Raw genomic sequence first — 17,810 nt, forward strand, 5'->3', positions numbered from 1 at the left:
TTTCAACTCCCTCCAAAGGTTTTCTATAGGGTTGAGATCTGGAGACTGGCTAGGCCACTCCAGGACCTTGAAATGCTTCTTACGAAGCCACTCCTTCGTTGCCCTGGCGGTGTGCTTTGGATCATTGTCATGTTGAAAGACCCAGCCACGTTTCATCTTCAATGCCCTTGCTGATGGAAGGAGGTTTGCACTCAAAATCTCATGATACATGGCCCCATTCATTCTTTCATGTACCCGGATCAGTCGTCCTGGCCCCTTTGCAGAGAAACAGCCCCAAAGCATGATGTTTCCACCACCATGCTTTACAGTAGGTATGGTGTTTGATGGATGCAACTCAGTATTCTTTTTCCTCCAAACACGACAAGTTGTGTTTCTACCAAACAGTTCCAGTTTGGTTTCATCAGACCATAGGACATTCTCCCAAAACTCCTCTGGATCATCCAAATGCTCTCTAGCAAACTTCAGACGGGCCCGGACATGTACTGGCTTAAGCAGTGGGACACGTCTGGCACTGCAGGATCTGAGTCCATGGTGGCGTAGTGTGTTACTTATGGTAGGCCTTGTTACATTGGTCCCAGCTCTCTGCAGTTCATTCACTAGGTCCCCCCGCGTGGTTCTGGGATTTTTGCTCACCGTTCTTGTGATCATTCTGACCCCACGGGGTGGGATTTTGCGTGGAGCCCCAGATTGAGGGAGATTATCAGTGGTCTTGAATGTCTTCCATTTTCTAATTATTGCTCCCACTGTTGATTTCTTCACTCCAAGCTGGTTGGCTATTGCAGATTCAGTCTTCCCAGCCTGGTGCAGGGCTACAATTTTGTTTCTGGTGTCCTTTGACAGCTCTTTGGTCTTCACCATAGTGGAGTTTGGAGTCAGACTGTTTGAGGGTGTGCACAGGTGTCTTTTTATACTGATAACAAGTTTAAACAGGTGCCATTACTACAGGTAATGAGTGGAGGAAAGAGGAGACTCTTAAAGAAGAAGTTACAGGTCTGTGAGAGCCAGAAATCTTGATTGTTTGTTTCTGACCAAATACTTATTTTCCACCATAATATGCAAATAAAATGATAAAAAAACAGACAATGTGATTTTCTGGATTTTTTTGTCTCAGTTTGTCTCCCATAGTTGAGGTCTACCTATGATGTAAATTACAGACGCCTCTCATCTTTTTAAGTGGTGGAACTTGCACTATTGCTGACTGACTAAATACTTTTTTGCCCCACTGTATTTGTCCAAGGCAGATTTAGGAAAACCTGCCATGGGCTTTTATTTTTTAAATGGACTACAGGAAGGTAGCGGGGCAGTCCATTTCCTACTCCGGCCGGGTTTTCCATGTGGTCTACGACCACAGGTTAATTGTAAAAACCCCTGCAGCAGAGGGTTGGGTGTGTTAGTGTGGTGTCTACAAGGTGCAGAGCAGACAGCTCTGCAAAAGGTCAGCCTGTGTGAGGGAACACAGAACCAAACAGAGCGAACTCCTGGCACCCCGCAGCATAATACGCTGGTGCAGTCACCCTCGGCAACTGGATGCATTTACAGACTGTCTTGTTTCCTGGCTGCGATCCAGAGGATACCTTTGGTTTTTTTGTAAGCTTGGACATTAAAACTAAGTTTACTTTAAACTCTCTTGGGTCACTGCCTCCTCTCTGCACAGTAAGGACACCGTTGGACTACACCAGTCAGTATGATTTTACTGTACCCGGCATATGAATTGCCGGCTTTTCAAATGTGATTAGTGTATAAAAATCGGACAGCACTTGCATGGTCCGAGTGCTGTGTGATTTTTTTTTTCTCGCACCCATTGACTTCTATTGCAGGATGCGATCCAATTTCCGAGCTGGGAAAAAAACGCACATGAACACACAATCACAGAATAATATTGGTCCGAATTCAATCTGATTTTTTAATGGATTGCATTCGTCCGATTTCATCGCAAGTGGGAATGAGCCCTAAGACTAGCCTTTTCACCATACAATGCTCTAAGTGGTAAACTAGCCCATGAATGCTGTATGTTCCAAATGTTGCTTGCACGATGCTCTTCACTGCTTCGGCGCTTCCACACTGCACTTCCTGTATCACTTGCACTGCTTGGGAGAAGTGTATAGACTGAAAAATTGCTTTTTGACTTAACATTTAAATGAAATTATATTTTTATGGATCAGGTTTTTACAGACAATGATAACAAATGTTTTTTTCTTTTTAAATAGGGAAAAATGGGCAGATTAAAACGTTTAAATTTGTTTTACGTTTAATATTATTTAAATGCCACTATAAATGTTTGACAGCAGCATTTAAATGCTTAAACAGGAGCCAATGGAGGTTGCTCTGGCTGCTGCTACTTGAAGCAGAGGCTGACTGTGAGGCTATGTGCACAAGTTCAGAATTTTTATCATTTTTTTTAGTGTTTTATCAGCCGTTTTCCGCCAAAAAAAACCGCTTACATAAGCATCCCATCATTTTTAATGCATTCCACATTTTTTGTGCACATGCTGCGTTTTTTTCCCATGGCGGAATCGCATTCCGGAAAAAAACGCAGCATGTTCATTCTTTGTGCGTAATCGCGGGGATTCTGCACACATAGGAATGCATTGCTCCACTTACTTCCCGCATGGGGCTATGCCCACCATGTGGGAAGTAAGCGGATCATGTGCGGTTGGTACCCAGGGTGGAGGAGAGGAGACTCTCCTCCAGACCCTGAGAACCATATACCTGTTTTTTTAAAGAAAAGAATTAAAATAAAAAATGGTGATATTTTCACCTTCCGGCATCCTCTGCAGCCTTCCTGCTCCTCGCGATGCTCCCGTTCCCAGTAATGCCTTGCGACAATGACCTGTGATGACGCGAGACCACTATGTCATCTGGGGACATTGCCGAGGAGCATCGCTAGGAGCGGGAAGGCTGCGGGGGACACCAGAAGGTGAGAATATCACGATTTTTTTTTTTTATTATTATTTTTAACATTCTATCTTTATACTATTGATGCTGCATGGGCAGCATCAATAGTAAAAAGTTGGTCATGCTTGTCAAACACTATGTGTCAATCAGTTGCTACAGATTGCTTGGAAAATGCTAGCATTCTGCAAGATAATTACGCTTGCAAAACGCTAGTGTTTAGCAGGAATATGCATGCCAATTCCGCATGCGTATTTCCCGCTGCAGGGAGTTTCAGAATTGCCGCGGAAATTTCCGCGGCAATTCTGTAACGTGTGCACGTAGCATGAAACACAGCATATCCCTGTGCGGGCTTGATTTCTATGACCTATGACAAAAATATTCATCCCAGGTTGTTTAGTGGTAAAAGTGCACGTTTGATATTGTAACTAAGTGTTACCCAGCTTGGCGGCCACTCAGAGGGGTTTCGACCCATGGGCTGAACCCGTACCTATGATTCAAGTTGTTGGGAAGCATCAGCAGCCATGTCAAAAAATATTATTTTACTCATCAGCAGATGCTTGTATGGAATCCTATAAATATCATATACAGGATAACTTGTACAACCCCTGGCAAAAATTATGGAATCACTGGCCTTGAAGGATGTTCATTCAGTTGTTTAATTTTGTAGAAAAAAAAAGCAGATCACACACATGGCACAAAACTAAAGTCATTTCAAATGGCAACTTTCTGGCTTTAAGAAATACTAAAAGAAATGAAGAACTGGTAGTCAGTAATGGTTACTTTTTTAACCAAGCATAGGGGGAAATAATTAAATCACTCAATTCTGAAGAAAAAATTATGAAATCACCCTGAAACAGGAAAGAAATATATCTTGGTACCGTGTTAGCCAGAAATCACCCTGTAAATTTTTATACCCCAAAATAACACCTGCATCCAATTAGATCTGCTCATTAGTCTGCATCTAAAAAGGAATGATCACACCTTGGAGAGCTGTTGCACCAAGTGGACTGACATGAATCATGGCTCCAACAGGAGAGATGTCAAAGGAGAGGATTATCAAACTCTTAAAAGAGGGTAAATCATCACGCAATGTTGCAAAAGAGGTTGGTAGTTCACAGTCAGCTGTGTATAAAATCTGGACCAAATACAAACAACATGAGAAGGTTGTTAAAGGCAAACATACTGGTAGACCAAGGAAGACATCAAAGTGTAAAGACCAGAAACTTAAAGCAATATGTCTCCAAAACAGGAAATGCACAACAAAACAAATGAGGAACGAATCGGTGGAACTGGAGTCAAAGTCTGTGACCGAACTGTAAGAAACCACCTAAAGGAAATTGGATTTACATACAGAAAAGCTAAATGAAAGCCATCATTAACACCTAAACAGAAAAAAAACAAGGTTACAATAGGCTAAGGAAAAGCAGTCGTGGACTGTGGATGACTGGAAGAAAGTCATATTCAGTGACGAATCACGAATCTGCATTGGGCAAGGTGATGCTGGAACTTTTGTTTGGTGCCGTTCCAATGAGATTTATAAACATCACTGCCTGAAGAGAACATGCAAATTTCCACAGTCATTTATGATATGGGCCTGCATGTCAGGTAAAGGCATTGGGGAGATGCCTGTCATTACATCTTCAATAAATGCACAAGTTTATGTTGATATTTTGGACACTTTTCTTATCCCATCAATTGAAAGGATGTTTGGGGATGATGAATTCATTTTCAAGATGATAATGCATCCTGCTATAGAGCAAAAATTGTGAAAACATTCCTTAAAAAAAGACTCATAAGGTCAATGTCATGGCCTGCAAAATAGTCCGGATCTCAAGCCAATTGAAAATCTTTGGTGGAAGTTGAAGAAAATGGTCCATAACAAGGCTCCAACCTGCAAAGCTGATCTGGCAACAGCAACCAGAGAAAGTTGGTGCCAGATTGATGAAGAGTCCTGTGTGACCCTCATTAAGTCCATGCCTGCGAGCTGTTATAAAAGCCAGAGGTGGTGCAACAAAATACTAGTGATGTGTTGGAGTGTTTTTTTGCTAGTTTGTTTTTCATGATTCCATAATTTTTTCCTCAGAATTGAGTGATTCCATAATTTTTTCCCTATGCTTGGTTAAAAAAGTAACCATTACTGACTACCACATTTTTTTGTTCTTGATTTGTTTTAGTGTTTCTTAAAGCCAGAAAGTTGCCATTTGAAATGACTTTAGTTTTGTGCCATGTCTGTGATCTGCTTTTTTTCTACAAAATTAAACAACTGAATGAACATCCTCCAAGGCCGATGATTCCATAATTTTCGTCAGGGGTTGTATAACAATGGCTACCTTGCAATGAAAAGCCATAGCACAAAAATAATGCACACAGGTACTTACCTTCTCTGTAGGCCAGTCCGTCAGGGTGAACATAACTTACATAGATGTGAGTAAGACCGTGGTGATCGTCAACCTGAGCTGCAACGGCAAATCCTAGAAAAGAGAAGTATATGTTGTATATCAGCATCAATACACCATTGTTTCACCAATACTTTGTCTGCGGCCGGGGTCACACTTGCGAGAGCAATGCGAGACACTTGCGCATCAATACCCGGCACTGCTGCCGGTGGTTCAGACCGGAGCAATCAGCTGCATAGAAATACATGCAGCCGCACGCTCTGATTCTGAGTGCTGGCAGCAGTGCCGGGTACTGACGCGAGAGACTCACGCGAGTAAGTGTGACCCGGCTTACAGGGGATAGTCTGAAGTGTATGTTGGTATTATATGAACACTATACGACAGTAATAGTTAGCATATATGGTGTGCACTATATGGCATTACTATTTTAACACTATAGGATGGAATTATCAAAGCCTCTGTTTGCACAGTGTATTACAGACCATTTGGACACTGAATAGTAGTGTTAAACTGAAACTGGCAAAAGGTTTTCCCTAATAAACCCCTCACACCATAATATTTGACATCTAAAGGCCTTTCACAACATACAGTGGAGGAAATAAGTACCGTCTATACTCGAGTATAAGCTGAGGAACCTAATTTTGCCACAAAAAACTGGGAAAACTTAGTCACGCAAGTATAAGCCTATAGTGGAAAATGCTGAAGCTACTGATAAATTTCAAAAATAAAAATAGATACCAATAAAAGTAAAATTATTTGAGACATCAGTAGGTTAAATGTTTTTAAATATCCATATTGAATCAGGAGCCCCATAAGATGTTCCACACAAGATACGCCCCATATAATGCTCCATAAAGTTCATGATGGGCCCCATAAGATGCTCCATACAAAAATATGCCCCATATAATGCTTCATAAAGGTTGATGATGGCCCCATAAGATGCTCCATAGAAAAATAATCCCCATATAATGCAGCACAAAGGTTAATGATGGCCCCATAAGATGCTCCATATTAAAATATGCCCCATATAATGCTGCACAAAGGATAATGATGCCCCATAAGATGCTCCATACAAAAATATGCCCAATATAATGCTTCACAAAGGTTAATGATGGCCTCATAAGATGCTCCATATTAAAATATGCCCCATATAACACTGCACAAAGGATAATGAGGCTCCATAAGAAGAGAAATGCTGCCTATGACCCAAAGAACACTGTCCCTACTGTCAAGCATGGAGGTGGAAACATTATGTTTTGGGGGTGTTTATCTGTTAAGGGCACAGGACTACTTCACCGCATCAATGGGTAGAATGGATGGAGTTATGCACCGTAAAATCCTGATTGACAGCCACCTTCCCTCTGCCAGGACATTAAAAATGGGTCTTGGCTGGGTCTTCCAGCAAGACATTGACCCAAAACATACAGCCATGGCAACAAAGGAGTGGCTCAAAAAGAAGCACATTTAGAAGCACATTCCACATGGAGTGGCCTAGCCAGACTCCAAACCTTAATTCCATAGAAAACTTATGGAGGGAGTTGAAGCTCCGAGTTGCCAAGCGACAGCCTTAAAATTTTAATGACTTAGAGATGATCTGCAAAGAGCAGTGGACCAAAATTCCTCCTGACATGTGCACACACTTCATCATCAACTACAAGAAAATGTCTGACTGCTGTGCTTGCCAGCAAGGGTTTTGCCACCAAGTATTAAGTCTTGTTTGCCAGATGGATCAAATACTTATTTCTCACTGCAAAATGCAAATACATTTATATAATTTATACAATGTGATTTTCTGGATGTTATTTTTTATATTCTATCTCTCAATGTTAAAATTAACCTACCCTTAAAATTATAGACTGTTCATGTCTTTGTCAGTGGGCAAACTAATAAAATCAGCAAGGGATCAAATACTTATTTCCCCCAGTATATCTACCGTGTTTCCCCGATAGTAAGACAGCGTCTTACTTTCTTTTACCACTCAGTCCCACTATGTCTTACTTTCGGGGGGGTGTCTTACATTGGGAAAAAAACCTGTGTGGTCGCTGGAGAGCTGTCACACAGACGGCTCTCCAGCGACCAACTATGCGGAGTCCCCTGGTAACCAGGGTAAACATCGGGTTACTAAGCGCAGGGCCGCGCTTAGTAACCCAATGTTTACCCTGGTTACCAGCGTAAATGTAAAAAAAAAAAGAAAAAAAAGTGAGGTGTCATATCTTGTTTTTTCCAGAGGTGATTTTGGAGTTTTGGGGCTGTCGGGACATTATACAGTGGCTCTTCCTTTGCCTTTTGGTGTTTTTAATCCTTCAGAAAGATACTGTTGACTTCCATCTCCAAGTTCTAATCGTCGCTTCGCCGGAGGGCGCCCCAGTGCAGGCTGCTGTAGGCCGGCTCTGGCGGCGGGTCCATGCGGGGTGGAGTAGATGAAGCTGGCCGCTGCTTGCTGCTCCGGAGCGCACAGTCCGTGCGGGGGATGGTGCACCGGGCCGGGGGAGGACAGGACGTGCAGGTATCCGCCGCCTCCTGCGCCAACCACAGCGCCGCCCCCGGCCACGAACCCCCCGGAGAAGCTGGAGCATTTGTCGGGGAGCAGCAGCTGGTCGTGCCCGAGGTGGCTTCCCTTTCTCATGGTTAATGCAGCGAAAAGTACTGGTACGGCTTATATTTTTACAACGTACAGTACTATGTCTTACTTTCGGGGGTGCGTCTTACATTAGCCGACCCCGCTAAAACCCCCACTACGTCTTACTATCGGGGGTGTCTTACTATCGGGGAAACACGGTATTAATTACTATTAGTGTAAAGTGCCATGAAAAATGTCTAAAAACTCCACTCCATTTTCTATTTTGGGATGAAGGGTGTGATGGGCATATTCTGATCATCCAAGTGACTAGCAAATTAATCGCTAAGCCAGCACTGATCCCTTGATTGAGATGGATGCAGTCTCCAATGGCATCTACTGGCTGCGCTAGCAGAAAACCAGCACACCCCCAGTGAATTTTTCCTCAGGCAGAGGATTCCTTGTTGTTCTGCGCATGCCCTATAATTCTTTAGCCGACAAAAGGGACACACCACTGTGCTTGTGCAGGTCCTATGCTGAAGCAACCTGTGGATACTTCTGGAGGCATCATTCATAACCATCCTCCTGGACACTCTGAACTTCTGGATACTTCCAACATGCACTTTACTGCACTCAGCAGCAAGGTTATTAAACTTCACGTAAGGAATGTGGCACTAGGAGGGATCAATAGATATAAATTTGCATCATTTTAATTCCATAGAATACATCTTAGCCAAAGGGTTATAGGGTAAAACATGGTGACAATTTTGATTTAATATTTTTAATTTATATTTAAAATAATGGTTTTCAATTTATAATGTTCCTGGTTTAAAAATTGAAATTTGCCAGTTGTAATCTCTCAAAATGACCCCTTTCAGACTTAACTGAGTCCTTTTGTTTGTTACTTCTATGTACAGTCAAGGCCAAAGGTTTTGAGACTTTTACTGACAACTACATCACATTTTTGCAAATGCTCTATATTTACTGGGTTGTTTCTTATTTTTCAACACTTCCGCAATTTGCCCCGGCATGGTGGGTATCAACTTCTGGTCTATATCCTGACTAATGGCAACAAATGTTCACCTAATCAGTGCTTGGAGTTTATCACAATTTCTGTGCATTTGTTTGTCCACCCACTTTTTGAGTATTGACCACTGGTTCTCCATGGCATAAAGATATGTGGAGTTTTCTGGACATGGTCAAAATATTTCAATATTTTGTTCACAGAGCCACTTAATTATTAATTTTGCCCTGTGACATGGGAAAAGCATAGTTCAGTACCACATTCTTCCTGGATTGTTGGGAATATTTGCTGTTGGAGGATGTTTAGATTCCATTTAACTAGGAGTCCTGTCTGTGTCTTGCCAACAGCAAAGCATCCTGAGACCACTCATGTGTAGGGGTTTTCATCCAATGGAGTGGGTTCGCTCACAATTTTTCCTAAGAACACTACCATGAATAAAGAAATCTAATTTGGTGATAAAAATAGTTTTTCCAGCATGATAGAGCACCATTTCACAAGGCAAAAGTGATAAGTAAGTGGCTTAGTGAACAAAGCATTGCCTTATTTTGGGTACATGGCCAGAAAATTCCCAGATATCAATCCCATTAAAAACCCATGGGCAATCCTCAAAAAGCAGGTGGCCCAACAAAAACAATGAGATTGTAATAAACTCCAAGCGCTGATTAGTAAAGCATGGATTGTCATCAGTCAGGATTTGGCCCAGAAGTTGATATCCAGCTGCCAGGCTGAATTGAACAAGTCTTGAAAAATAAGGGAGAACACTGTAAATGTCAAGCCTTTGCATAAACTTGATATATTTGTCAATGCAAGTGTAAAAACTAATAAAATGCTTATAACCGTACTTCATTAACCATAGAAACATCCAACTAAAAGATCTAAAGACACCGAAGCAGCAAACTTTGTGAAAAACAGAATTTGTGTTGGTCTGAAAACTTTTCCCCATGACCGTACATTACATTTTTCCTTCATTAAGATTACACTGTACTATTTTTCTATGATTACTCTAAACTAAGCTTACCAAAATCAGTTTCACCTCCAGACTTGATAAGATGCACGTTGTAAATACCCAAAGGAAATATTTCTAGCTCATCGAACACCTGAAAAACAAGGCAGTTCAGGTTCTGTTTACTTGTTCTTTATGTGCCTGCAGCAGTAATGAAAATAAGCACTAACCTAGTCTGTAACAGTCATTATGCACAAAATGATCATTTGTTACTGTTATGGCATAATATAGTGTAGCATAATCGTACATACAGACATACAGTAGGTGGCCCTGGCGGCATCTTACGGCAGCATCCAGATTATGCATTCTAATAAACAGGATTTATCCATTGGATTCACACACTGCAGCTACAACCTGTGCTATTTTGCAGGAAAGCTTCAGATTTCTTTGGTTTCCTTGCAAATTTTTCATATGCATTTCATAGAACTGCTTGCATTTAACAGGCAAACTTGCTGCAGTTTTTGCTGCTACTTTTTCTATGCAGCACTGATGATTGTATCTTAATTTATTGAGAATATAGTTACATTTACAGCTCCAGATATTTCAAAAGGTTTCCTACCACTAGCAAGAGTCATGATCCTCTAGAGCTTTAAAATGTGGAGCAAGAGTTAACTCCCCACTATCACATTGGAGAAACAGCAGCAAGACAATTAATTAGACACAATTTTATACCATTTCAGAGAAACTTTCATTTTCTAAGAAGTATTTAAAGTGAGGTTATCAACTCAGACAATACCATGGAAACCCCTAGCATTGTAGGGCATGCAACCCTTATAGAAATCACACTTTGGTGTTCTAGCTGCTTCTGCTGCTTCTGTTCTGCAGAAAATGAAGATTTTTGGTGCATAGCTCCATTCCGCCCACTAGTTCAAAGGGACTATCAGCACAGAATGACTTTTCCAACCAAGTACAAGCGCCTGGGGAATCATAGTGTGGCCAGACAGTTCACTACACCTTCTCACCTAGTTTTTCACCCTTATCTTAGCCCTCCCCTTATTATGATTGGCAGCTCTGGCTTTATAGAGACCAGAGAAGGGTGGAGATAGATAGAAAATAAGTAGGTGGGAAAGTTCACTGAAATGTTTAGCCATGCTAAGGGTGCGCCTGTACTTGGTTTGAACAGCAAAACCAATGGGTACACAGAACCATACAATGGTGCACTGAACCTCTTGGCTATACCGAGGTCACACTAATGAGAGGCAGAGATTAGAACACCACAACTGTCATTTCTATAAGGTCTATGTCTGCCACAAAGCTATGTGCTTGGTTTACAATGGCAGTTTCTGGCGGACAGACCAAGAGATCATAATCATGATCATTATCACGATTCCAGGTGTAGCTTTCTGCTCCCTAGTTCTTCCGCATTGAAGTCAAAGCACACAACACTACAGTTGTAGAGGAGCATAGGGCTACTTTTTAGAAAAATGCCGCATAATGAAAAACTGTGTGGTGTCTATTTTTTTTATTCCAGTTGTAGTGCAGCGGTAATGAGGCAGTGACCCAGTAAAGTTCAACGCAAATGTCTTTATTGTCCGAAAACTCACAAAATGAAAGGCAAACGGTATCCTCCAGATCGCAGCTGGGGCATCAACACAGTCTGTGTCCGAAACCAGCTACCGTGGGCGACTGCACCACCGTGTCATGCTGAGGGAGCACCAGGCATTTTGCTTTCCTTGGCTCTGTGTTGACTTCACACAAGCCGGATGTTGCAGACCTACCTGATATGCAGTTTGCAAACAAAATTCTGACTCCCCCAAACCTTTGCTGCAGGGTTTAAATGGGATCTGTGGCCATAGGCCACTTGTGAGACCCAGCTGGAGGGAGCGAACCGCCGCACTACCATCCTGTAGTTCATTCTAAAAATAAAAGCCAGGTTTTCTTAAATCTTCCTTGGCCAAATAGCTTGACCAAGTCCACACTTACTTTTATTCTGCACTGCAATCACAGCTATGTCTGTGACTGCAATGTACTCCTGCGGCCTCAATATGCTTCTATGCACATCCTGGGGGGGGATACGTATTGCCACATATCTACTGGGAGAACAACGCATTGAGCATGTTAATATGCGACGGTTCTCTTCCCAGTGTTGGTGGCCAGCCAGCTGATCACACGCAAATGATTCCAATGAATAATGCAGGTTTTTGTTAAAGAGAATCTGTCAGCAGGTTTTTGCAATCCCATCTGAGTGCAGCATAAAGTAGCGGCAGAGATCATAATTTCAGCTGTGTATCACTTACTGGACTACTTGCTGCAGCTTTGATAAAAACACTTTTTTTATTTACTGCAGATTTACTAATTCACTAAAAGTTGAGCTGTATATAACCCCAACCAACCACTGATTTCCGCAGCTTTCTGTGTACACTGTGCATAGGCAGAAAGCTGCCAAAACAGTGGTGGGTCAGGATTATACAGAGCTCTTGATTATGATCTTGACTACTTGGCAGCAGGTTTACTAGTCATCTAGTGATAATCTTCTGCTGATAAAACAGGGATTTTATGAAAACTACAGAAAGCAGCCAGATAAGTGACAATTTGCTGGAATCAAGGTCTCGGTCTAAGTTTTGTGCTGCTCTCAGATTAGGTGACAAAAACCTGATGAATAATTCCCTATCATCACAATATCGAACTAAAAAAGAACAGCTATAAAATAGGCTTAAAAAAGGTGCAAATGGAATGATAAATTTGATACAAGCAAAATAAAATGTGCATAAGACTAAAAACTGAACAAAAAGCGGCATAAATGCAATAATGAGTCAGGCCCTTATCTTCACAGTGTATACATATATGTGCATGTTCTCCTGCTGAGTCAGGCTCCCTGCAGGTAAGTCTCTGCTCACTATTTGCTGAACAGTAGCTTTCTTTCCTGCTCATCTTAAAAATGAATAAAGCCTCAGCAGAATATGGCTGAGAAGACTTTTTCTACAAGGAAAGTAAAAAAGTAACTACAAGTGCTTCTCACAAAATTAGAATATCATCAGAAAGTTAATTTATTTCAGTTCTTCAATACAAAAAGTGAAACTCATATATTATATAGAGTCATTACAAACATAGTGATCTACTGCAAGTGTTTATTTCTGTTAATGTTGATGATTATGGCTTACAGCAAATGAAAACCCAAATGTCATTATCTTAGTAAATTAGAATAATTAACAAAAAAAACACCTGCAATGGCTTCCTAAGCATTTAAAAAGGTCCCTCAATTAGTTTCAGTAGGCTACACAATCATGGGGAAGACTGCTGACTTGACAGATGTTTAGAAGGCAGTCATTGGCACACTCCACAATTAGGGTAAGCCACAAAAGGTCATTGCTAAAGAAGCTGGCTGTGCACAGAGTGCTGTATCCAAGCATATTAATGGAAAGTGTGGTAGAAAAGGGTGCACAAGCAACTGGGATAACCACAGACTTGAAAGGATTGTTAAGAAAAGGCCATTGAAAAATTTCAGGGAGATTCACAAGTAGTGGACTGCTGCTGGAGTCATTGCTTCAAGAGCCACCACACACAGACATATCCAGGACATGGGCTACAAGTGTCGCATTCCTTGTGTCAAGCCACTCAACACCAATAGACAATGCCAAAAGCATCTTACCTGGGCCAAGGAGAAAAAGAACTGGACTGTTGCTCAGTGGTAAAGGTGTTGTTTTAATATGAAAGTAAATTTTGCATTTCATTTGGAAATCAAGGTCTCAGAGTCTGGAAGGAGAGTGGAGAGGCACACAAACCAAGCTGCTTAAGGTCTAGTGTGAAGTTTCCACAGTCAGTGATGATTTGGGGAGCCATGTCATCTGCTGGTGTAGGTCCATTGTGTTTTATCAAGACCAAAGTCAGCGCAGCCGTCTACCAGGACATTTTTGAGCACTTTATGCTTCCCTCTGCCGATAAGCTTTTTGGATATGGAAATTTCATTCTCCAGGAGGACTTGGCACCTGTCCACACTGCCAAAAGTACCAATACCTGGTTTAAAAACAACAGTATCACTGTGCTTGATCAGCCATTAAACTCGTCTGAGCTTAACCCCAAAGGAAATCGATGGGGTGTTGTCAAGAGGAAGATGAGAGACACCAGACTCAACAATGCAGAAGAGCTGAAGGCTGCTATCAAAGCAACCTGGGCTTCCATAACACCTCAGCAGTGCCACAGGCTGATCGCCTCCATGCCACGCCGCATTCATGGAGTAATTGATGCAAAAGGAGCCCCAACCAAGTATTGAGTGTGGAGCGCCCGCTAGGACCGTGGGGTACTCAGGCTGGGTCCGGCGGTACTTAAAGGGGAAGGTCACAGCAGCGGTGATCCAGTCTGTGGCCCTGGGAGTCCTATTAAAGGGGATGAAGTGCAGTGACAAATAAAGTCTATGGAGAAATGTTCATGGCGCCACCTCTGGTACTTGGCCAGGGATGGCCGACGCTGCTTAGAGGGGCCCACTGGGACTGATGGAATTGCAGCAGAGTTGGTATAGTTCCCCACAGGTAGAGTTTGGTCCCCAGGGCTCCTGCTGGTGCAGTTCATAAGGGATGATAGATGGTGGAGTGCAGGAAATAATTGGAGGACACAGGATTTGCTGTCTCTTTACCTTTTACTGGTGAAATTGTAGTCCAGGGCACAGGTTACAGATGATCTTCCAGGCAGTCTGGAAGCGGTTCGGAATCCCACTAGCCAGGTGGGGTTGGAAGCCTTCATTTCTGCGCTGAATTCTAGGTTCTTGATGCCTTAGCTTTCATCAAGACCTTCTCTCAATCTGTCTCTCAGGTGGAACACTAACTGCATGGCAGGCAGCTCGAGCCTTTTTACAGGTGTCCCTCTCTCGTGGTGACTTCAAGCTCTAATCTGCTGCTGTGTCTTCGGGTGTCAGTTGTGGCCAGGAGACCTGTAATCTCCTGCCCTCCAGTTTCAGGTGTGGGGCATACAGTTCCCACACAACCTTGGAGCCCTGTGTCCATTTATCTTGTGCGTAATCCTGGGGGTGAGCTCAATCGCAGCTCCTCTCACAGTTTCTCCTTTGCTTCTTCTCCCTTCACTGTCTCACACAGACTGACCAACTCCCCCTCCAGACCAAAAGTTATAGGGAAGCTACCCTGAAACTGGGTTTAGAGCTCCCCCTTCTGGCCTTGAGTCAGGAAAGTGTTGTATGCTCATGTTACCTGCTAAGGGGACTCCTTCTCGCTTCCAGGCATGGAATCACCATCCCCGGGAGGCAGGCAATACCACTGTGACAACCGGATTCCTGGGGTGTCACAAGTGATGTTACAAAGTATTCTAATTTACCGAGATATTGACTTTTGGGTTTTCATTGGCTGTAAGCCATAATCATGAACATTAACAGAAATAAACACTTGAAATAGATCACTGTTTGTAATTACCCTATATAATATATGAGTTTCACTTTTTGTATTGAAGAACTGAAATAAATAAACTTTTTGATGATATTCTAATTTTGTGAGATGCACCTGTATGTTGTCTGATAAGAAAGGGAGAAGGAGACTGATTCTGTCCATTACCCATCCACAGCAACATCAAGCAGCCAAAAAAATTAGAAAAATGTAAATATTTTATGCAAGGAAAACTGTGAGCTACTTCAAAACCTCTATTAACAGATTTTTGTAATGAACATTTATTAAGGAATAGCTGCTTTACTATGGTTTGATTGTCTAATACTTGACTTAGGCTAAAGGTACCTTCACACGAAGCGACGCTGCAGCGATAGCGACAACGATGCCGATCGCTGCAGCGTCGCTGTTTGATCGCTGGGGAGCTGTCACACAGACCGCTCTCCAGCGACCAACGATGCCGAGGTCCCCGGGTAACCAGGGTAAACATCGGGTTGCTAAGCGCAGGGCCGCGCTTAGTAACCCGATGTTTACCCTGGTTACCAGCGTAAAAGTAAAAAAAACAAACAGTACATACTCACCTGCGCGTCCCCCAGCGTCTGCTTCCTGACACTGACTGAGCTCCGGCCCTAACAGCACAGCGGTGACGTCACCGCTGTGCTTTCGCTTTCACTTTCACTTGAGGGCCGGCGCTCAGTAAGTGTCAGGAAGCAGACGCTGGGGGACGCGCAGGTGAGTATGTACTGTTTGTTTTTTTTACTTTTACGCTGGTAACCAGGGTAAACATCGGGTTACTAAGCGCGGCCCTGCGCTTGGTAACCCGATGTTTACCCTGGTTACCAGTGTAAAACATCGCTGGTATCGTTGCTTTTGCTTTCAAACACAACGATACACGGCGATCGGACGACCAAATAAAGTTCTGAACTTTATTCAGCGACATCACAGCAGGATCCTGATCGCTGCTGCGTGTCAAACTAAACGATATCGCTAGCGAGGACGCTGCAACGTCACGGATCGCTAGCGATATCGTTACAAAGTCGTTTCGTGTGAAGGTACCTTAAGTTCGTACAGTGATTATACTGGCATCCGTTTGTCTTCTGGTAGGTTGTCAATCATGATGCAAGTTTGAACCTAGTCTTAATCTAAATTATGGAGGAAAAGAGTGAAAATAGTTCACCAATAAAACATTTACTAAAAATTCATCAGTAATTCAATACCTGTTCTTGTATGTAGTCCATCGGTGAAGGAACATAATACTCAACATTGTCACCCATATTTCTTCTTATGTGCAAACAAAAAAAGCCAGGGTCCATCTGTCGAACCTGTGAGAAACACATCAGTCACTAAAAGATGTATTGGCATACAAAGGCATTTATATGGATTACAGTCCAGCTGTAATGTACTTTAATTAGTGGTGTAGTAGAGAAATCTTGTGGTTTTATTCAAAATGAATCACAATCATGTGCAGGGAGGTGGGGTTGCAAAAAGCACAATAATAAAACACACAAAGAGCATGACAACAATGTACCCAGCAAAAACACATACACAATATAAAAACAAAGAAAACATACATATCTTACACATTTTAGTATTCATTCGCCTAATTTTCTAAAATATCATACCAGCAAATACCACATGCAATGTATATGGATTGAATTGCTAAAATGATGAAATATGTTAAATGCAAGATCATGGGAGTTTTATATTGTAGTCTTAGAAGCCATTGGAATGGTTGGATTTATTAAATGTGTAATAAACTCAAGGGCAACATTATAGTAAGTAATAAGAATAGTACAGTCTAGCATTAATGATCTGAAAAAAAATAATTTTCTACAAATAACGAGTAGTTCTACTAGATGAGGCTGAAATCCAAAGTGTAGTCTATGGATGGCCATCATTAGTCTAAATTGGGGGCTGTAGACTATATACTGTAAGTCAATGAGACTTGCACAACAAGGTCATCTTCTTTTGAAATTTTAGAAAGTAGCCAAGATTCATTTTTTTATTATGAGTAGTAAAATAATAGACCTTTCCCAGAGTAGGTTAACATTTAATACTTGGGTAGAATTGGTGGATTGGTGCCATCATGTACACAAATCTTACTACTTGTTCCTCATGGTTAAATACGATGTAAATGACCAACACAGGACATGGATACCAAAAGAACAGCTAAAATGCAACCAGCCTTGAATAGAGGAAACATAAATACTATTATTTAAATTCAATCTACAATAAAAAATTAGAGAATTAACGTGTTTTTTTGGGATTGCCTAGAATTGTGTTCTCCAACTTCAGGCCTCAAGAGCTACTCAAGAGGCCATGTTTTCAGGATTTCCTTAGTATTGCATCACCTGCACAGGCAAAGCTCCATCACCTGGGCAATCCTAAGGAAATCCTGAAAACATGACCTGTTGCAGGCTCTTGAAGACTGGAGTTGGGGAACACTGCCCTAGAGGAAACAAATGGTATAAAATAAATAAGTAACTTATATCTACAGGGACAATCCCCCTAGTGTTGTCGCTCAGGAGATCAACCCCAGTCTCCGCTTACTTCTTTCAATAATGATGTGTTGTACCTCTGCAGTCAATCAGTGGCCATTCTAGTGATGCTG

General features: G+C 42.0%; 1 protein-coding gene across 7 annotated transcripts in view; it reads right to left on the reverse strand.

Annotated features, from left to right (window-relative positions):
• TIAM2 (TIAM Rac1 associated GEF 2) overlaps positions 1 to 17,810 on the reverse strand; it is a 643,262-nt gene that overhangs the window by 155,864 nt on the left and 469,588 nt on the right. For 6 of the 7 annotated variants that reach the window (XM_077289067.1, XM_077289068.1, XM_077289064.1 and 3 more), the window contains 3 exons: positions 16,417 to 16,521; positions 9,891 to 9,969; positions 5,274 to 5,366 (listed from right to left, as the gene is read on the reverse strand). In XM_077289067.1, the coding sequence (XP_077145182.1) occupies positions 5,274 to 5,366; positions 9,891 to 9,969; positions 16,417 to 16,521 (277 nt within the window). Of the gene's footprint in view, positions 1 to 5,273; positions 5,367 to 9,890; positions 9,970 to 16,416; positions 16,522 to 17,749; positions 17,782 to 17,810 lie in introns of those variants that run through there. The other variant, XM_077289070.1, reaches the window with a different exon arrangement.

The sequence above is a fragment of the Ranitomeya variabilis genome, chromosome 2 (assembly GCF_051348905.1).
Source record: "Ranitomeya variabilis isolate aRanVar5 chromosome 2, aRanVar5.hap1, whole genome shotgun sequence".
Lineage (NCBI taxonomy): Eukaryota > Metazoa > Chordata > Amphibia > Anura > Dendrobatidae > Ranitomeya > Ranitomeya variabilis.